Source organism: Heterodontus francisci, chromosome 1, assembly GCF_036365525.1.
Source record: "Heterodontus francisci isolate sHetFra1 chromosome 1, sHetFra1.hap1, whole genome shotgun sequence".
NCBI lineage: Eukaryota > Metazoa > Chordata > Chondrichthyes > Heterodontiformes > Heterodontidae > Heterodontus > Heterodontus francisci.
In genome coordinates, this window is record NC_090371.1 from 100,198,199 (window position 1) to 100,220,997 (window position 22,799).

The following is a 22,799-nucleotide window of genomic DNA, read 5'->3' on the forward strand; positions in this document are numbered from 1 at the left end:
CCATCTTTATTTTGTGTTAGTTAATTTATTTTTCTTAATTAGTTTACAAGTAATAAACCCCACTACTACTAAGCCCCTACTAATGGGCGGCTGATCTGCCATGTCAGTTTTGCACCCAGGCACCAAGTTGTAAACCTACCTATAGGTTGTCAGACCATATAATTCAGTCTAAAACTAACAATGAAATTATTACAAGATAAAGGTTCACACATAAGCAAAAAATACAACTGAGCAATATTTAACAAACATTACTAATTTCCCCCGACTTGGAAGTCACAGTGCTCTGAAGTCTTAAAGATGGATTTCCACTTGTGTACTCCCAATATGGACCTTCATCTGCCACATCTATAATTGCAGGCACTTGGTCCATAATTTTTCAAACATTGAAAGGAATGGTTGGAAAATCATGGGTTGCATATGCATAATTTGTTGATGTGCATTCCTAGCAGTGAGGCTCTCCACAAGGAGGATGTAAGCAAGGAGCATAGCTTAGAGTAATAAAAGCAAGAAATGCTGGAAATACTCAGCAGGTCTGGCAGCATCTGTGGAGAAAGAAACAGAGTTAACGTTTCAGGTCAGTGAGCCTTCATCAGAACTGCATATCTTAGAGTTCTTTTCCCCCCAGAAAACTTAATTGGAATCCTTTCATCTTTGATTTGACTGCATATCCGTCCCCTCTTTTATACCTGTGAACTGAGTGAATTAAACATCCTCGACGTAGAGTCCTTGATTGTAGACTGCTCTTACTTTTCGTTGGGGCTCCAGTATTCTTCTTGTCCCTTGTTCGCTGTAGGAGACTTTTCTCTCTTAGTGTTCACATGTCTTCAATGGTTTCCGATGCTGGTATGAGCGAGATGAGAGCAAACAGGAGGGAGGTCTTCCTGATTTCAAATTTCTTGTTGGAAGTTCAAATTCAAAAAACTCCAACAGTCAGTCATGTGATTAAAACTAGTCTGACCACTTCTTCTGTGTTTGTGGATTCTGTTATCTTAGCAGTCAACCTGGAATGCTAGCACCCACCACTTTTAACGTCTGGTCATCAAAAGTCCATTGTTAGTTGAATGTGTCAGGGCATGGTCATTTGTGGCATGTTCCAACACTGTCTGTTACTATACAAAGGTATTTCCAGTCAGGGGCTTGCAGTTTTAAGTTTTAATGTTCATGTGGCAAAATAATGTGTGCCTCAGTCTTGGCAGGCTTGCCTGACATCACCTGTTGAACAGATAACTTTTGTACCGTGGTATTGTAGATTACTTAGAAGTCAACCCCAGGGCAAGCACAAAAGAAATTGCTTTGGAAGCAATTATGAAGCTCCATTTTAAACAGTCCATTGGATAAGATACAACTTCATATAAACATGATATTTTAAGGGCAATTTTACAAATGGATGGAAAATTGTGATGGACCAATGCCCATATTTAATCGTGGCAGTTGATACTCAGACATGGAATGTGGATTTGTAGAATAATTTCTTTTATGATATGAGACAGGAAGGAGCTCCACATCTATCACAATGCTAGTACCCTATTCTGTTTGTTATGTTTGTAAGTTGCTAGTTAAATATTTGAGTAGTGATTTTTAAATAAATGGTTCTAGTGTATCTTTATAGCATCATAACTTTCAAAATACTGGAGCACCAGTGAGTAGTGTTACTCTTTTATTATAAAAGAGATAACTGTTTGTAATTGGTTTGAAACAGTTTATTTTTATGTGATTTTATATACAAATATGCTGTCTGACTAAGTAAGTATATGTAATGCAGACTGTAAAATTATTAGGTTACTAAAAGTTACTAACCAGAGTACTAATTGTTAAAATACAGCTATTATAAACTAACAACTAACTAATTATCATAAACTAACATTTAGCTTTATTAGAACCCTTCTTTGTAGTATGGTAAAGTGGAAAAACTTAGAAATAAGGCTCAGTATAGAGAAGATGTCAAGGCAGGGGGATTCTGGGAGATTATGTCAAGTGTTAAAATGCTTACTAGCAGCAAAAGGGAGACCTTGAGAGCAGACAGTGTAGATTTGTCTTGTAATGAGATAAGGAACCTCGAAATGTAAAAGCATTGAGATAAAGTAGTCAACACAAAGGAGTGTTACTTGCGCAAATCCAAAAGGTTAGCAACCATCACAAAACGATCCTTGGTTGGTTAAGAAAGGCATCCTTTAATACAAGACTTATCACTGATTGGGAGAGGGGAGGGTTAACTGGAAAGCTGTCAGGATAAAAAAAAGTCTTGTCTTTGGCACTGTATGGTAGAGAACAACAACAACAAGAGAAAAGAAAGAGAGACAGAGACCAACAAGGGAAACTTGAAGACCAAAAGCCGCAAAAGAAACTCTCTTATATGGGTAGTATCTGTGTTAGACTGTTAATTACTGCCTGAGTTTGTGACTATGGTAGTTTAGTTTAGAGATACAGCACTGAAACAGGCCCTTCGGCCCACCAAGTCTGTGCCGACCATCAACCACCCATTTATATTAATCCTACACTAACTCCATATTCCTACCACATCCCCACCTGTCCCTATATTTTCCTACCACCTACCTATACTAGGGGCAATTTATAATGGCCAATTTACCTATCAACCTGCAAGTCTTTTGGCATGTGGGAGGAAACCGGAGCACCCGGAGAAAACCCACGCAGACACAGGGAGAACTTGCAAACTCCACACAGGCAGTACCCAGAATTGAACCCGGGTCGCTGGAGCTGTGAGGCTGCGGTGCTAACCACTGCGCCACTGCGCCGCCCACCTTTACCTTACCTTTACCTTGTCCTTACCTTTACCTCAGAAAGTCAATTCACAACAAGCTGTTGTGCTGCCAAGTCTGTTCCCACCTTAGAAGCATGTATAAAACACCCCTATCTTATCAAATCTTACAAGACATTGTATCCTTTCTGGCAATGTAATGTTTGAGCATCATTTCATTTCTTCAAGGATTATTTTGTTTTCTTTGTAAGGGATGTGCTGACTGGAGCTGTGTTTGGTTGCATTGGTGGCATAATCCTGATATACCTGTCCTATTCTTTTTACAAAAAGTGGAGAATGGATGAAAGACTGCGAGCATTCTTAAGGTAAGGCACATTTAGTAGATGTAACAGATTATTGGGTTTTTTTTTGTTTGGAAAAATTATGGATCATGTTTTCTTGATAAGTGTCTGGGGTTAAAATGAGTCACTGTAGAAGTAACTGTACTTTATTTCCAAAGATTAAGCAGATTTTTGCATGGTAATGAGATTTGCATATTTTAATCGGTCCTATGCTTTCAAATAAAAATCAGACTTTGCATCTCGGAGGAGCAATTCTTCATTAAATAAATAAGATTCTTGTTTCTAGATTTTTTTAACTAATATATTTCAATGCATTGTTTTTATTAATGCAAAAATATAGCTACATTTGGAAAGATGCTCCTTAACTGCCACTATATATTCCCACCTTCTTCTTCTTCTTCTTCTTGCAGTTCCATTTCACTTTACAGAAAGGGATATAATTAAGTTAGAGGATGCAAGATATCCTGGAGTTAAGTTTAAGGAAGTAACATGGTTAGGATTTGGGAAAAATCCTAAGTCATAAGAGTGAAACTTGAGTGCTTTGTCAGTCGTTTTAAACCTGAAGTATTGCTACCTTGAAACATTGGGCTGAATGTTATGAGTTCGCGGCAGTGCACTCTGATGACGGTGTGCATCCCACATGGATGCACCGTCCTTGAACCCCAGCGATATTATACACGGGGGCTAATTTAAATAGAGGGGGCGGAGCAACCACTCCCGATGACATAGAGCAGGCGGCCGCTGCATCCCCGGCAATGGCGTCCAGCGCCACTGCACAGGCACCGAACGCCATTTATAAAGGGCTTTAAGCCCTGACAATTAACTTTAATTTTTAAAGTTGTGTCATTATAAATTTTTATTAAATAAAACCTTTGTGATGGAGGCCCTTCCCCAACCCCACTCCCCACAATGATCATTTAATTGCCCGGGATAACAAAAACATGCTGTTTTCCCTATCCAAACTTTACCCCCCAACCTTCAAACTTTTGCTCTTCAACCCCTTCCCACCATCCTCACATCCAATCAGGATTGTTTTCTCCACTCCCCCACCCCTCCCGCCCTGAAAATTTTATTCCTCCCCCACCACCCCACCAGGTTCCCGCCTCGTACGGAGTTCCAAAGGTGCGCGAAGCACCAATGGCGGCTGTAATATCGGTGTGGGATGGCCGCCGCCTGCAGGTAGGTTTATGTACATATTGTTAATGTTAATTTGCATATGCTAATGAAGGGCCCGCTGCCAGGCGGCAGGGGCCGCACCGAGGTCCCCCCGCTGCCGGTAATATGCAGCGGGCCTTTCTCGACGTTACGGGTCGAGGCGGGCCTCTCCACACAGAATTTTACATGCCGTGGCGTTGAAGGGCCGGTATAATTCAGCCCATTGTTATATATGGGGCTGAATTAAATGAGCCTGCCGCCGGACTTCCTGTTGATGAAGGTGGCTGGCTGGTTCATTGGAGCTTTGATGGCCACATACATACAATCTATCACATCTTACACCCGTGGAAATCCAGTGATGGCCCCGAATCCCATGGCCCTTTTCACCTGTATGCCAGGGTCGGTCCAGTAGCGCACATATTCGCTAATGCTGTTGAACAGGGAATTGACACCTCTTTGATACAGTAGTGGGCTGTTGCCTGGGAGACCCCACACATGTGCCCAATGGATTCCCTGGAAAGATACATATGTGTCGAAGTTTAGTGTCATGGTGATCGTCAGGGCCATTGGCATATGGTGATCCCCAAATCCCAGAGCTCACAACTTGTCCTGCAGCAGGCTCACCCTCGTTCCAACAGAGTGAGCGACCATACACATCACACAGCAATTTGGTAACCCAATACGGTACACCCCCAAACCCTCACTGAAGCCCCTTTCAGAGCCCCTGACACCCTGAACCCCCTTGCAGAGCCCACAGCAACACAGTCCCAGAATGGCCTCCGAGCCCCTCTCTTCCTCATGCAGCAATGCTTGGGCTGCCTCCCTGTCGCGGCAATGTGGCCTCTCACCTCAGTGCTGCCAGGTTTTAACGCTCGTGAACCCGAAGGCACCTGAGTGCCACCTGCTGTTCACAAAATCGAGGGCCAATCATTAAATTGGAATTAATTATATTTGAATGCATTTAAAACAGCATTTCAGGAATTTAAAATAGCTTCCCATTGCATTGTAGTGGCAATGCCGCCATGATGCTTTCCCGCCACTGACAAAATCCGGAACTGGCGTCATGACGCTGGATTTCCGGGCGGGCAGTTCCGATGCGATTCTCCGTCCCCCCACGCCACCATTCCCACCTTCAACGGCCGTATTACATTCAGCCCATAGTGTGCTACATATGGACAAGAAAGATCGATGTTAGAAAAGAGGAATGTGACATCACAGTTTCAGAGACTTCACATCAAAATTTAAAGATCTATGCAACTGTTACTTAGGTTCACTATTCTGTGCATAAATGTGCCAAAAACCATTGAACGGTCTCTGTAGGAGCTATTTAAAACATTTTTGCTGTTGGATATTTGTTTAGTTCGAATGAACTGGCAGCTGAGCACAAAGAAACTGGTTACCAAATATATAGAGTGGATGCAAACAGTCCATTGCAGGATGAGCTACAAACCAGTGTTTGGTGGGGAAAGGAGGGGAAGAAATGTCAATATTTGTCTCAAGGGCCAAATCAGCTGTCCTGTTTTAGTTACTAAAATGCAGAGAAGGAGATTTGGTGGTAGTCGGGGGAAGGGGAATGCTTAAGGACAAACAGCATTAGACTTGTTCGTGTGAATTAGAAAGAAATTACAGCCTTTCAAGTTGTCTATTAGTAACTGCTTCCGCTATCTAATACCATATTATTAATGGCATTTCAATGCTGTAGAGGCTAAGCTGCATTCTCTGCTCATTGGGTATCTGCTTCAGGCAGCTGTTGACAATTATAGTCTGGTGACAACGAATGAATTATGGACACAGGAAGCAATAAGTATAGTCCATCTGTTTGTTGAGGAGAACAGGTGCATGATCTGAAAGGAAAGTCAAAGATTCTGCTAGATTATATGTCTTTACGGGTTTAATTTAGGTAATAGCAGATTCAATTATCTTGCATTCTTTGGGGGTAATTTTGTTTTTGTTTTTTAATATTAGTTATTAAGGTAACAACAAAGGACAGCCAGACACTCATACATGCGTGAGGTAAAGATATAAAAGTTTGTGACAAGGCCTTGAAAAATTAGATCCAACTACAAAAGAGACAGAAATGTAATATAATGTTTTTATTCACTGATACTGGTGCCAATTATTAGCTCAGTATTTGCCACGCCGATTATAGAATTGAGCAGATTTGTGTATTTTTTTCATGTTTTTGGCTTACTTTCCTTTTCAACTTTTAAATTACATTGTATGCACATTGTATGAATGCCTAAAATGGTTATACAAACTCTTTTTGTCTGCTGTTTCAATAGAGGCATTAACTTATTTACTTTAAAATAGTAAAACCAGATATACAAATTTCATATGAACTCATGAGCTCATACACTGTGAATATCGCTATAATTTCGAGGTCTGTATTTGTGTCATAATTTTAGGGTTTTTGTGCTAGGTATTGTCAAGTTCAATGCTATTCGTAACTGTGGACTTTGCATTGCGTAAGATCCATTGTCTAGTTAAATAATAATATGACCTAAGGATCACAACAGAGAACCCTTGCTCTCTATATTGTCGACTGAAATATGACAAGCGGTGCCCATATGAATTTACCTCATTACAGAAGGAGAACTGAAAATGATGCCCAGATTAACTATCTGGGAAAAGCAATAGATCAGATGGCAGACCAGCAGTGAAGAATATTTAAATACGACCTGGATAAGGTACATTCTGACACATCCAAAGGGGAGTTTATGGATAAACAAAGAAGTTAGAACCAAAGTGAAATTTAAAAAGAGGCATATAATATGGCATAGCAGAGAGAAAAGGGAACTATATGCAAAAAACAAAAAAAGGAAACAAACAATGGGATTAGAAATGTTCAGGAGTAAGTGTCAAAGCAGATTGACATCAGAACAAAAGGAAATAGAGGCTTTTCTAAACACATAAGTAAAAAAGGAGATAAAGATGGGGTGAGATCAGCTGGAAATGAAGGAGACTCTGTACATGACAGCAAAGAACTGGTGGAGATGCTTATGTATTTTGCACTTTTTTTGTTGTGGAAGGTAAAACATGAGGAGGATCTGGAACAGCCATTACTGAAGATAAATATTCAAAGAATACTATTTAAAACATAATGGGAATAAATGAAGCAAAGTTACCAGGTCCAGCATAGGTTGGGAACAAGATAGTGGAAACACTAAAGATTAATTTACAAAAACCTTTGGAAATGGGAATTGAACTGAAGGACGGAAAATTGGGAAATATTACTCCCTGTTCAAAAAAGAGAAATGTGTCCAGCACGAAAGTCTGCCCTAATTAATTTTACTTCCATAGAGTCAATATATAGTTGACATTTGTGAATACTTTGCAAGGCATGGACTAATATGGGACAGTCAGCATGTGTCTGGAAAGGGCAGGTCATGCTTCATTTCTTTAAAGAAATCACAGTATATGGAGAAGGAGAGCACTATTGTTACGACCAGGTGTGAAAGGTGTCTAGGGGTTCCCTCTCAGCCTTCACCTGGTCTTACCATAACAGGGTTTAATTTTAAACACACCGTGGTTTTAACTCCTCCTTGGTGAATCCTTGTTCACCGCTTTCCGATTATAAGGTAAAGCAACCAGCACAAACAGGTTTTCTTAGGTTTAAAGAAGACAGGTTGAAATTTATTAAACTTAAACTTTAATTCGGTTGACACTTACGGAAACACGACGCGCCCATGCCAGCATGCATACGCGATGCACATGCAAATAAAGACAGAAAAGAGCAGAAGAAAAATAAAGTGGAAAAGTTTGAGGCAATATTTGAAGAGTCTTTGTTACGGTTCTTCGAGCTCACTGTAGAGTCCTTGATTGTAGGTAGCTCTTGCTTTTCGTTGGGGCCCAGTATTCTTCTTGAACCTTGTTCACTGTAGGAGACTTTTCTCTCTTGGGGTTCATGTGTCTTCAGTGGATTCAGAGGCTTGTGAGAAAGAGATGGTAGCAGACAGGAGAGATCTTCTCAGTCCAGGAGCAAACAGTCTTTCTGAGTTCAAACTCTCCATGGCCACTTCACAAGAAAATCCTGGAACATCCAGTTACTCATGCGACCAGCTGGTCTAACCAGTCCCGGCCCTTGTGGATTGTATCCTCGCTAGCAGGCCCTGGAATGCACTTCCCCACCTTCGATGTCTGTTAGCATTTAAATGTTTTTTTCCAGCCACAGCTGATCTGTTTAACAAGTCATTTCCTCACTCCAACAACAGTTAAAAATCAATGTTCATGACAAAACTGATGTATGCCATTCTTGGCAGGTGGGGGCTTGCATGACACCTCCACACCCAGTGGAGTGAAATGCGATTTGAGAAACGCGCTTTTCATTAAAAGGGTCAAGAGAAAATATAAGATACAGAAAAAAAAATGCATTTCTCTCATTTATTCCCATTTATGCATAAATCCTAAAACCTATTACAACCTGTCTTTTCATGGTGCCAGTGCGACTTTTATTACCCCTTTTTGGCATCCCAGTAAACATGTGGTTCTTTGGGGATGTTTTTCTTTAGTTTGCCCATTTCCATGATTGCCTAGGGTCTTTGTTCCTGCTGAGGTAATTTTTTTTTCAGGAGAGTCAGTAGTGGGCATGTCTATTCTGAACTCTCTTTCAGTGCTTTGCTGAGTCATGCAAAGGCTTTTGACTTCAGGGGATGGGTGGTTCTCTTTGGTTCTGACTGTGGGGGAGGATTATTTGCGAATCTCCCCTTTGTCCTCTGGGACACTCCTGCCTGCAGGTATTTGTGCAGACTTTACTGCACTCCCCTCTGGCACTTTGACTAGGTGAGGCATCACCCTCATGGCTTCTTTGCCCTCAAGAGGTCTTTCAGTGTCTCTGCAGGTTCCTGTAAATGCTGTTAGCAACTCTGGTGGGGTGCTTCTAGTGTCTGCATTTACGTAGGAGGATGTGAGGTCTAACCTTTCATATTTTTCGGGGTTGGCTGACAGGACAGTAGGGGTTTTCATCCGGGATTCCTCCCAAACTTCCTTTAACCTGCACTCTGGGTCACTTTTTCCCCTTCCCTGTCTAACCTTTTGCCAGCCTTGTGCCTGCCTGTCCCTTTTTGTTCTCAGCGGGGGTCCCTTACAGATCCCTCAATATTCCAGGGTATAGAATCTTCAGACGTGACGGGGGTGAGGGTGGGGGGGGGTTTGTAAAAGACGAGGTGGCATTGCACTATTGATCAAGGAGTCAATTACTGCAGTAAGGAGGGATGATATCTTAGAAGGTTCCTCAAATGAGGCCATATGGGTAGAACTTAAAAACAAATAGGGGACAGTCCCTTTGCTGGGAGTATACTACAGGCCTCCAAACAGTCAGGGAGAGATAGAGGAGCAGATATGTAGGCAAATCTCAGAGAGGTGTAAAAATAATAGGGTAATAATAGCAGGGGATTTCAACTTCCCCAATATTAAGTGGGATAGTCTTAGTGCAAAAGGCTTAAAGGGGGCAGAATTCTTAAAGTGCATGCAGGAGAGCTTTTTGAGCCAGTCCTACAAGATAAGGGTTGCATCTGAACTGGAGGAGCACCAATATCCTTGACGGGAGGTTTGCTAGAGCTCTTCGGGAGGGTTTAAACTAGTTTGGCAGGGGGATGGGAACTGGAGCCACGGATCAGTGGATGGGGTAGCTGTTGAACAGGCAGATACCGAGTGCAGAGAGTCTGTGAGGAAGGTTAGACAGTTGACAGGGCAAAGTTGCAGCCAGTATGATGGGTTGAAGTGTGTCTATTTTAACGCAAGAAGTGTCAGGAATAAGGGTGATGAACTTAGAGCATGGATCAGTACTTGGAGCTACGATGTTGTGGCCATTATGGAGACATGGATATCACAGGGGCAGGAATGGATGTTGGATGTTCCGGTGTTTAGATGTTTCAAAAGGAATAGGGAGGGAGGTAAAAGAGGTGGGGGAGTGGCATTGTTAATCAGGGATAGTATCACAGCTGCAGAAAGGGAGGTCGTCGGGGAGGGTTTGTCTACTGAGTCATTATGGGTGGAAGTCAGAAACAGGAAAGGAGCAGTCACTTTGTTGGGAGATTTCTGTAGACCCCCCAGTAGCAACAGAGACATGGAGGAACAGATTGGGAGGCAGATTTTGGAAAGGTGCAGAAGTAACAGGGTTGTTGTCATGGGTGACTTCAACTTCCCTAATATTGATTGGAACCTCCTTAGTGCAAATAGTTTGGATGGAGCAGATTTTGTCAGGTGTGTCCAGGAAGGTTTCCTGACTCAATATGTAGATAGGCCGACTAGAGGGGAGACTATGTTGGACTTGGTGCTTGGCAACGAACCAGGCCAAGTGGCAGATCTCTCGGTGGGAGAGCATTTCGGTGATAGTGATCACAGCTCCCTGACCTTTACTATAGTCATGGAGAGGGACAGGAGCAGACGGGATGGGAAAATATTTAATTGGGGGAGGGGGAATTACAATGCTATTAGGCAGGAACTGGGAAGCATAAATTGGGAACAGATGTTCTCAGGGAAATGCACGACAGAAATGTGGAGGTTGTTTAGGGAGCACTTGCTGCGACTGCTGGATAGGTTTGTCACGATGAGGCAGGGAAGGGATGGTAGCGTGAAGGAACCTTGGATGAGAAAAGATGTGGAACAGCTAGTCAAGAGGAAGAAGGAAGCTTACTTGAGGTTGAGGAAACAAGGATCAGACAGGGCTCTAGAGGGTTACAAGGTAGCCAGGAAGGAACTGAAGAATGGACTTAGGGGAGCTAGAAGGGGACATGAAAAAGTCTTGGCGGGTAGGATTAAGGAAAATCCCAAGGCGTTCTACACTTATGTGAGGAACAAGAGGATGGCCAGAGTGAGGGTAGGGCCGATCAGGGATAGTGGAGGGAACTTGTGCCTGGAGTCGGAGGAGGTAGGGGAGGTCCTAAATGAATACTTTGCTTCAGTATTCACTAGTGAGAGGGACCTGGTCGTTTATGAGGACAGCGTGGAACAGGCTGATATGCTCGAACAGCTTGAGGTTAAGAAGGAGGATGTGCTGGAAACTTTGAATGATATGAGGACAGATAAGTCCCCGGAGCCAGACGGGATATACCCAAGGATATTACGGGAAGCGAGGGAAGAGATTGCTGCGCCTTTGGCGATGATCTTTGCGTCTTCACTGTCCACTGGAGTAGTACCGGATGATTGGAGGGTGGCAAATGTTGTTCACTTGTTCAAGAAAGGGAATAGGGATAACCCTGGGAATTATAGACCAGTCAGTCTTACGTCGGTAGTGGGCAAATTATTGGAGAGGATTCTGAGAGACAGGATTTATGATTATTTGGAAAAGCATGGTTTGATTAGAGACAGTCAGCATGGCTTTGTGAGGGGCAGGTCATTCCTCACAAGCCTTATTGAATTCTTTGAAGATGTGACAAAACACATTGATGAAGGAAGAGCAGTGGATGTGGTGTATATGGATTTTAGCAAGGCATTTGATAAGGTTCCCCATGGTAGGCTCATTCAGAAAGTAAGGAGGCATGGGATTCAGGGAAAGTTGGCTGTCTGGATACAAAATTGGCTGGCCCATAGAAGTCAGAGGGTGGTAGAAGATGGAAAGTATTCAGCATGGAGCTCAGTGACCAGTGGTGTTCCACAAGGATCTGTTCTGGGACCTCTGCTCTTTGTGATTTTTATAAATGACTTGGATGAGGAAGTGGAAGGCCGGGTTAGCAAGTTTGCCGATGACACGAAGGTTGCTGGAGATGTGGATAGTGTGGAAGGCTGTTGTAAGTTGCAACGGGACATTGACAGGATGCAGAGCTGGGCTGAGAAGTGGCAGATGGAGTTCAACCTGGAAAAGTGTGAAGTGATTCATTTTGGAAGGTCGAATTTGAATGCGGAATACAGGCTTAAAGACAGGATTCTTGGTAGTGTGGAGGAACAGAGGGATCTTGGGGTCCATGTCCATAGATCGCTCAAAGTTGCCACCCAAGTTGATAGGGTTGTTAAGAAGGCGTATGGTGTGTTGGCTTTCATTAACAGGGGGATTGAGTTTAAGAGCCGCGAGGTTATGCTGCAGCTCTATAAGACCCTGCTTCGACCACACTTGGAATATTGTGTTCAGTTCTGGTCGCCTCATTATAGGAAGGATGTGGAAGCTTTAGAGAGGGTGCAGAGGAGATTTACCAGGATGCTGCCTGGACTGGAGGGCATGTCCTATGAAGAAAGATTGAGGGAGCTAGGGCTTTTCTCATTGGAGCGAAGAGGATGAGAGGTGACTTGATAGAGGGGTACAAGATGATGAGAGGCATAGATAGAGTGGATAGTCAGAGACTTTTTCCCAGGGTGGAAAGGGCTATCACCAGGGGGCATAATTTTAAGGTGATTGGAGGAAGGTTTCGGGGAGATGTCAGAGGTAGGTTCTTTCCACAGAGAGTGGTGGGTGCGTGGGATGCGCTGCCAGCGGTGGTAGTAGAAGCAGATACATTAGGGGCATTTAAGCGACTCTTGGATAGGTACATGGATGATAGTAGAATGAAGGGTAGGTCGTTAGTTTGATCTTAGAGTAGGTTAAAGGTTCGGCACAACATCGTGGGCCGAAGGGCCTGTACTGTGCTGTACTGTTCTATGTTCTATAAGAGCAGGTACTGGACCTCATCTTAGGGGATGAAGCCGGACAAGTGGTAGAAGTGTCAGTGGGGGAGCATTTCAGGGATAGTGACCATAACTGTAAGATTTAAGGTAGTTATGGAAAAGGTCAAAGGCGGATTGGAAATAAAGGTACCGAATTGGGGAAAGGCTGATTTCAATATGATAAAACAGGATCTGGCTAAATTGGACTGGGAGCATCTACTTGTAGGAAAGTCTACATCAGACCAGTGGGATGCATTCAAAAAGGAAATAGTCCTAGAGTATAGAAAGTGCAGTGGGGGGTACTTAAAAAAAAGTAATTAGGAGAGCGAAGAGGGGCCATGAAAAACACTGGTGGACAAGATAAAGGAAAATTCCAAGGCATTTTATAAGTATATTAAGGGCAAGAGGATAACCAGGGAAAGAGTAGGGCCCATTCAGGACCAAAGTGGCATCTGTGTGTGGAGCCGGAGGATGTAGGTGAGGTTTTGAATAATTACTTTTCATCCTTGTTCACGATGGAGAACGATGATGTAGGTGTAGAGATCAGGGAGGGGGATTGTGATATACTTGAACAAATTAGCATTGAAAGGGAGACGGTATTAGCAGTTTTAGCGGACTTAAAAGTGGATAAATCCCCAGGCCCAGATGAGATGTATCCCAGGCTGTTATGTGAGGCAAGAGAGGAGATAGCAGTGGCTCTGACACAAATTTTCAAATCCTCACTGACCACAGGAGAGGTGCCAGAGGACTGGAGGACAGCGAATGTGATACCATTATTCAAGAAGAACAGTAGAGATAAACCAGGTGATTACAGGCCGGTGAGTGTAACATCAGTGGTAGGGAAACTATTCGAAAACATTCTGAGGGGCAGGATTAATCTCCACTTGGAGAGGCAAGGATTAATCAAGGATAGTCAGCATGGCTTTGTCAGGGGGAGATCGTGTCTAACAAATTTGATTGAATTTTTTGAGGAGCTGGCTAGGTGTGTAAATGAGGATAAAGCAGTTGCTGTGGTCTACATGGACTTCAGTGAAGCTTTTGATAAGGTCCCGCGTGGGAGATTGTTTAAGAAGGTAAGAGCCCATGGGATTCAGGGCAATTTGGCAAATTGGATCCAAAATTGGCTTAGTGGCAGGAGGCAGAGGGTGATGGTCAAGGGTTGTTTTTTGCGATTGGAAGCCTGTGACCAGTGGTGCACCACAGGGATCGGTGCTGGGACCCTTGCTGTTTAGTAGTGTACATTAATGTTTTAAACGTGAATATAGGAGGTATAGTCAGTAAGTTTGTAGATGACATGAAAATTGGTGTTGTAAATATGAGAAGGAAAGCCTTAGATTACAGGAAGATATAGATGGGCTGGTAAGATGGGCAGAGCAGTGGCAGATGGAACTTAATCTTGAGAAGTGTGAGGTGATGCACTTTGGGAGGACTAACAGGGCAAGGGAATATATAATGGATGGTAGGACCCTAGGAAGTACAAAGGGTCAGAGGGACCTTGGTGAATTGGTCCGTAGATCACTGAAGACAGCAGCACAGGTAGATAGGGTGGTAAGGAAGGCATATGGGATACTTGCCTTTATTAGCCGAGGCATAGAATGTAAGAGCAGGGAGGTTATGATGGAGCTGTATAAAACACTATTTAGATCACAACTGGAGTACTGTGTGCAGTTCTGGTCACCACACTATAGGAAGGATGTGATTGCACTGGAGAGGGTGCAGAGGAGATTCACCAGGATGTTGCCTGTGCTGGAGCATTTCAGCTATGAAGTGAGACTGGATAGGCTTGGGTTGTTTTTCTTAGAGCAGAGAAGGCTGAGGGGGGACCTGATTGAGATATACAAAATTATGAGGGGCATAGATAGGATAGATTGGAAGAATCTTTTTTTCTCTTAGCGGAGGTGTCAATAACCAGGGGGCATAGATTTAAGATAAGGGGCAGGAGGTTTAGAGGGCATTTGAGGAAAGAAATATTCACCCTGAGGTTGGTTGGACTCTGGAACACACTGCCTGAAGGCAGGTACCCTCACAACATTTAAGAAGTATTTAGATGAGCACTTGAAACGCCATAGCATACAAGGCTACAGGCCGAGTTTTGGAAAATGGGATTAGAACAGATAGGTGCTTGATGGCTGACATGGACACGATGAGCCGATGGGCCTGTTTCTGTGCTATATAACTCTGTGACTCTACGACAGTTCACCAGTCCTCTGATGGAGGGTCCTCCTAACACCAGTACAGGACTTAGGGGTGCAGGTTTCACTGTAGGTTGGAGTTTCCCCTCAACCTGGCACATGTGGCAACTCCTGTCATAGTCCACCACATCTTTGTGGAGTTTTGGCCAGTCAAACTGCTGTCTTATACAGGCTTTGGTCTTTCGTATACCAGCATGTACAGTCCCTGTAGTCTCGTGGGCCCTTCTTAATATTTCCCTCCGGTACCTCTGTGGCACCACTAACTGGTGAACTACTGCCCACTCCTTGCTCTCAGGTCTGTGAGGAGAACTCCATTTCCTCATCAGCACCTCATTCTTTAAATAGTCGTAATCAGGGACTCCCTCTGCTTCACTTTCGGACTGGGCAGCTTGTGCTAACTCTCACAATACTGGGTCGGCTTGCTGAGCCTCGCCTAGGGAAAATCCATTTAATTCATTCCCTGGGTCTCCTAACTTTCCAAAGGAAGTCTCAGACAGACAGACAGACCTGGTCATTTGCCTGCAGTGCCAATGCAGTCACCTGTCAGGGAGCTGGTTTAATCATGGCCTGATCCACTACACATTCAGGGAAACTGCAGGGGTCCTTCACCTGCCACTGCCCTGTCTTTTTGACCTCCTGCAGTCTTTTCTCACCACTGTGGGGGCTACCACCTTCACGCCCACCAGATCATTACTTAGAAGCAGGTAAACCCCATCCACAGGCAAACTAGGGACAATCCCTACGGTCACAGGTCCCCCGAAACTGGGTCTCACTCCATCTGCACCCGGTGTACAGGTACAGGCATACACTGCCCTCCAATACCATTCAGCACCAATCTGGTGTTCATTGCACTGTTTGGGGGAAAGGTCAGGCCGTTTCCCAGTAAAAGGGATCTAGTGGCTCCTGTGTCCCTGAGAATTACTATGAGCTGGCTTGCCCCACTTGAGAGGTATGGGGCTACTTTCCCTTCAGACACAAAACCTTGATAACCTTCAGGAATTTTATTAAATTTTCCTGCACTTGCAGCTGTAAGCTTCCTGGGTTTCACTCTTACTGCAGCTAAAGCCACAGCTTGTTCTGCTGTGCTTTCCATCAGGGTCCCGTCTTCACTGAGCAGGTGTGCCCTGATTTACCCTACAGGTTTTCCCTTTAGTTTCCAGCAGTCAACTTTTAAATGCCCTGATTTATTACAATGGAAGCACACAGTTCTCCGGGTCTCACTCTTACTCACAGCACCTTCCTTTTTGGCTAGAGGAGGGCCCCCTGTGTCTCCTGCTATTCTTTCGCTCCCAGGACTGCATGGGCTTATTTCACTTTCCTACCCTTTGTCCTTTTCAGATTTGTGGGGGTGATTAAGAAAGGCCCTCCCCTGGGAAACCGAATTATAAGCAAATAATTGCTTATAAAGCAAACTCATTGGCCAGAACGGCCACTTGCCGGGCTCTCTCAACCCGCTGCTTCTCTACATGGGTCTTTATGGAGAGTGGGAGAGAGTTTTTAAATTCCTCTAAAAGAATTACTTCCCTGAGATTCTCATAGCTGAGCTGTACTTTGACAGCCCTCAGCCACTGATCAAAAGCCAGCTGCTTACTTCTTTCAAACTCCAGATAAGATTGATTAACTTGCTTCTTGAGGGTTCTAAACTTCTGGCGATAGGCTTCGGGTACTAATTCATATGCCCTGAGGATAGAATTTTTTGTCAGTTCATAATTTGATGAACTCTCGTCTGGCAACAGGGAATAAACCTCATGGGCTTTTCTGGTTAGCTTACTTTGTAGTAAAAGAGGCCAGGTCTCAGCTGGCCATTTTAGCTGCCTTGCCAGTTTCTCAAAGGACACAAAAAATCTTTCTACATCTTCCACATTGAATTTTAGAATAAGTTGAGCTAGTTTTAACAATTCTGTACCCAGCCTTGAATTACGCTCCTCCATATTGGCCATGCTTTCACTGGGGTTACTCTGTCGCCCCCTAGTTAACTCAAGCCGCTTCAGCTCTCTTTTTTCGCATTCGTTCTGGAATATTCTTTCTCTCTCCCTCTCCTGCCCTTCATTTTCTTCACGTGCCTTCTGGAAGGCTCTTTCTTTCTCCCTCTCCCTTTCCTCAAATTCAAGTTTCCTCTATTCCAATTGTATCGTTGCTAGCAGTACCCTGTCTGGGTCTGCTTCTAACCCTGTTTCTGCTTCTTCAGATTCAAGGAAAAATGTTTGGTCACTAGTCTTAGGAGTTCAGACTTCCTAGCCTTGCCACGTACAGTGATCCCACATTGCTCATCCATTTTCCTCAACTCCTCCATAGACAGTGCTTTTAACTTATCCCAAGTTACTACACCCTGGCTTGGGGAGCTACGAGCTTCAGTTGCAGACATGTTAGTATTCAAGCACACACAACCACAAGAAAACCTGTATTGGAATCTTGCCCTTTTTTGATTGGGAACAATTTGGCTTCCCACTTCCAATTTCTCTTGTTTGCCTGTGGGTCAATGCCAGATGCTAGCACCCAAATTTCTGTTATAACCAGGTGAGAAAGAGGTCTAGGGGTCCCTCTCAGCCTTCACCTGCTCTTACCGTAACAGTGTTTAATTTTAAACACACTGTTTTTAGCTCCCCCTTGGTGAATCCTTGTTCACTACTTTCCAATTATAAGGGAAAGAAACCAGCATAAACAGGTTTTCTTAGGTTTAAAGAAGACAGGTTGAACTTTATTAAATTTAAACTCTAATTCGGTTGACGCCTACGGATACATGACATGCCCACGCTAGCGTGCATACGCGATACACACATGCAAATAGAGACGGAAAAGAGCAGAAGAAAAATAAAGTGGAAAAGTTTGAGGCAATATCTGAAGGGTTGTTATTATGGTTCTTCGAGCTCACTGTATAGTTCTTGCTTGTAGGTAGGTCTTGCTTTTTGTTGGGGCCCAGTATTCTTCTTAAACCTTGTTCGCTGTAGGAGACTTTTCTCTCTTGGGGTTCATGTGTCTTCAGTGGATTCAGAGGCTTGTGAGAAAGAGATGGGAGCAGACAGGAGAGATCTTCTCAGTCCAGGAGCAATAGGAAACTTTGCCTTCAAACTCTCCATGGCCACTTCACAAGAAAACCCTGGAACAGCCAAGTAATCATGTAACCAGCTGGTCTAACCAGTCCTGGCCCTTGTGGATTATATCCTCCTTAGCAGGCCCTGGAATGCGCTTCCTCACCTTCGATGTCTGTTAGTATGTAAAGGTTTTTTCCAGCCACGGTTGATCTGTTTAACAAGACATTTCCTCGCTCTAACAACAATTAAAAATTAATGTTCATGACAAAATTGATGTGCCTTATTCTTAGCAGGCAGGGGCCTGTATGATTCCATGTACATGTAAGCTGATATTTGATGAGGTGCCACATATCAATTATTACGAAAATGAAAGCATACAGTGTTAAGCCACTGTAGCTGTATGCATGGTGCAATAGCTTCAGGACTGAAAGAGTAGAGGTGAATGAGTGTTTTCAGATTGGTGGAATTTGAATAGTGATGTGTCTCGGGGCTCTGTGCTGAGATCTCTTGTTCATTTGTATAAAGAAATGATATAGGAACAAGAGGATTGGAATCAGGGTTTGCTGCTGATATTTTTAATGTGTATGAGAAACTTTATAGGAGACAGAATTAACAGAGTGGGCATAAAATGGAAATATACCCCAAATAGTAAGATTCAAAACAGAGAGGTCTATCAGTACAGAGGTAGAGGGGGAAACTGATAATATTGGATTAGTTGCTGGGTAGGAAATTGACATACGAACATACGAATTATGAGCTGAAGTAGGCCATTTGGCCCCTCTAACCTGCTCTGCTATTCAATAAGATCATGGCTGATCTGTTTGTGTCCCGAATTCCACACTCCGATCTATTCCTGATAACCTTTGATTCCCTTGGATAACAAGAATCTATCTAGCTCTGTCTTAAAAAGATTCGATGACCCGCCTCCACCCTCTTCTGAGGCAGAGAGTTCCAAAGTCGCACAAACCTCAGAGAAAAAAATTCTCCTCATCTCTATGTTAAAAGGGTGACCCCTAATTTTAAAATAGTGCCCCCTAGTTCTGGACTCCCCCACAAGAGGAAACATCCTTTCCGCATCCACCTTGTCAAGACCGTTCAGGATCTTATATACTTCAATCAAGCCTCCCCTCACCCTTCGAAACTCCAGTGAAAACAAGCCCAGTCTCTCAACCTTTCCTCATAAGACAACCCGCTCATTCCAGGTATCAATCTAGCAAACCTCCTCTGAACCACCTCCAATGTATTTACATCCTTCCTCAAATAAGGAGACCAAAACTGCACACAGTATTCGAGATGTGGTCTTACCAATGCCCTGTATAACTGAAGCATAACATCCTTACTTTTATTTTCAATTCCTCTCGTAATAAAGGATAGTATTCCATTAGCCTTCTTTATGACTTGCTGTAGCTGCATCAGAGCCCTTTCCTATCCTGAGTGGTGTGAAACAGGGCTGTGTTCTCGCACCCACACTTTTTGGGATTTTCTTCTCCCTGCTGCTTTCACATGCGTTCAAATCCTCTGAAGATGGAATTTTCCTCCACACAAGATCAGGGGGCAGGTTGTTCAACCTTGCCCGTCTAAGAGCGAAGTCCAAAGTACGGAAAGTCCTCATCAGAGAACTCCTCTTTGCTGACGATGCTGCTTTAACATCTCACACTGAAGAGTGCCTGCAGAGTCTCATCGACAGGTTTGCGTCTGCCTGCAATGAATTTGGCCGAACCATCAGCCTCAAGAAAACGAACATCATGGGGCAGGACGTCAGAAATGCTCCATCCATCAATATTGGCGACCACGCTCTGGAAGTGGTTCAAGAGTTCACCTACCTAGGCTCAACTATCACCAGTAACCTGTCTCTAGATGCAGAAATCAACAAGCGCATGGGTAAGGCTTCCACTGCTATGTCCAGACTGGCCAAGAGAGTGTGGGAAAATGGCGCACTGACACGGAACACAAAAGTCCGAGTGTATCAGGCCTGTGTCCTCAGTACCTTGCTCTACGGCAGCGAGGCCTGGACAACGTATGCCAGCCAAGAGCGACGTCTCAATTCATTCCATCTTCGCTGCCTTCGGAGAATACTTGGCATCAGGTGGCAGGACTATATCTCCAAGACAGAAGTCCTTGAAGCGGCCAACACCCCCAGCTTATACACACTACTGAGTCAGCGGCGCTTGAGATGGCTTGGCCATGTGAGCCGCATGGAAGATGGCAGGATCCCCAAAGACACATTGTACAGCGAGCTCGCCACTGGTATCAGACCCACCGGCCGTCCATGTCACCGCTATAAAGACGTCTGCAAACGCGACATGAAATCGTGTGACATTGATCACAAGTCGTGGGAGTCAGTTGCCAGCATTCGCCAGAGCTGGCGGGCAGCCATAAAGACAGGGCTAAATTGTGGCGAGTCAAAGAGACTTAGTAGTTGGCAGGAAAAAAGACAGAGGCGCAAGGGGAGAGCCAACTGTGCAACAGCCCCGACAAACAAATTTCTCTGCAGCACCTGTGGAAGAGCCTGTCACTCCAGAATTGGCCTTTATAGCCACTCCAGGCGCTGCTTCACAAACCACTGACCACCTCCAGGCGCGTATCCATTGTCTCTCGAGATAAGGAGGCCCAAAGAAGAAGAAGAAGTAGCTGCATACTAACTTTTTGTGACTCATGCACTAGAATACCTAGATCCCTCTGCACCTCAGAATTCTGCAGTTGTTCTCCATTTAAGTAATACTCTGCTTTTTGTTCTTCCTGCCAAAGTGAACAACTTCACATTTTCCCACATTATACTCCATCTGCCAGATTTTTGCCTACTCACTCAGCCTATCTATATCGGTCTGCAACCTCCTTATGTCCTCTTCACAACTTACTTTCCTACCTATCTTTGTCATCTGCAAATTTAACTACCATGCCATCGCTCCCCTCATCTAAGTCATCGATATAAATTGTAAAAAGTTGAGGCCCCAGCACAGACCCCTGCGGCACTCCACTCATCACATCCTGCCAATCAGAAAAGGACCCATTTATACGCACTCTCTGTTTTCTACCAGTCAGCCAATCTTCTATCCATGATAATATGTTACCCTTTACACCATGAGCTCCTACTTTGTGCAATAACCTTTTATGTGGCACCTTGTCAAATGCCTTCTGGAAATCCAAGTACAGTATGTCAATGGGCTCCCCTTTATCCACAGCGCATGTTACTTCAAAGAACTCCAATAAATTGGTTAAAGATGATTTCTCTTTCACAAAACCACACTGACTATTCCCAATTACCTTGAGTTTTTCTAAGTGCCCAGTTGTAGCCTCCTTAATGATCGATTCTAGCACCTTCCCCACAACAGTCGTCAAGCTAACTGGCCTAGAGTTACCTGTTTTCTTGCTTCCCCGCTTCTTGAATAGAGGGGTTATATTTGCTACTTTCCAGAATCTAGCAAATTTTGAAAAATTAACTCCAACGCATCTACTACCTCATTAGCTACCTCTTTTAAGACCCTAGAATGAAGTCTGCAGCTCCATCAGTTTGTTCAGTACCACTTCCCTGGTGATTACTGTGGTTTTGCTACAGTTATTTTAAGCTTGTGCTGGTAAGGAACAAAGTGAAAAATGGAAGGTAGGTTAACTGATGGTCAGGTCGGGTGCAGGAAAAAAATGGAAGGACTAGGGCTGGGTCGGGCTAGGAGTCGGATGGGGTTCTGTCGGGCTCGGGTCGGGTCTCATTTGCAGACCCAAGCAGGCCTTTACCTCTCATCCTTCCACCTCCTGATTTACAGCTATTACTGGAATGTTCTTTGTATCCTCTGTGATGAAGACAGAAGCAAAATATTTGTTCGTTTCATCCGCCATTTCCTTATTATCTATTAACTCCCCATTCTCACTCTCCAGAGAACCAACACTCACTTTACTTACTCTTTTCCTTTTTTAAGTACCTGTAGAAACTCTTGCTATCCATTTTTACAATTCTAGCTAGCTTCCTCTCATACTCTAATTTCTTTTTCCGAATTGACCTTTTAGTCATTCTCTGCCGTTCTTTATATTTTGACCAATCATCTGACCTGCCACTCATCTTTACGCAATTATATGCTTTGTCCTTAAGTTTGATGCTTTCCTTAACTTCTTTAGTTAATCACGGATGGTGGGTCCTCCCCTTAGAATTGTTCTTTATCCTGAGTATTCTGAAATATCCTCTTGGATGTCTGCCACTGTTTCTCTATTGCTCTATCTCCTCGCTAGTAACCCAGTTTACTTCAGCTAGCTCAGCTTTCATGCCCACATAGCTGCCCTTATTTAAGTTTAAATAAGGGGCTGCATTTTAAAACTCTGCCGCTGAAGTAGGTGGTGGACGTAAACAAACGCGGCCTGCGTGCACAGGGACCACGTCACAGAGCCACCGTGAGTTCAAAAGCGGCGGCTCATTTGTATGGCCGCAGCGTCTGCCCCCCGCGATGACATGGAGGGGGTGGGAGAGCCGACACCGGCAATGGCGTCTGGCGCCAATGCGCAAATGCCGCCGCCATTTTTAAAGGGCTTATAGCTCGCAATGTGCATTTTAAAATTAAAGGGCCAAGTAATGTCAAGTTTTGTGATACTGAATAAAATAACCTATGCACTCTCCCACCCCACTCAATGGCATATTGAAAATTTGACCTTCCCACAGCACCACCCCCCCCAAACTTCGGCACCTTTGTCCTTTACCCCTTCCCATCACACCCCCCCGACCAATACGCAGAGCTGTAACACCCCTTCCCCCTCCACCTTCACACACCGTACCAATCTTCATTGCCCCCTGCCACCGTTTCCG

The 22,799-nt window shown here is 44.1% G+C and overlaps 1 protein-coding gene across 4 annotated transcripts in view; it reads left to right on the forward strand.

Annotated features, from left to right (window-relative positions):
* LOC137382528 (uncharacterized) overlaps positions 1-22,799 on the forward strand; it is a 138,760-nt gene that overhangs the window by 108,271 nt on the left and 7,690 nt on the right. For 3 of the 4 annotated variants that reach the window (XM_068054574.1, XM_068054668.1, XM_068054758.1), the window contains one exon: positions 2,968-3,081. The exons of the other annotated variant lie outside the window; for it this stretch is intronic. In XM_068054574.1, the coding sequence (XP_067910675.1) occupies positions 2,968-3,081 (114 nt within the window). The remainder of the gene's footprint in view (positions 1-2,967; positions 3,082-22,799) is intronic. 4 annotated transcript variants of the gene reach the window in all.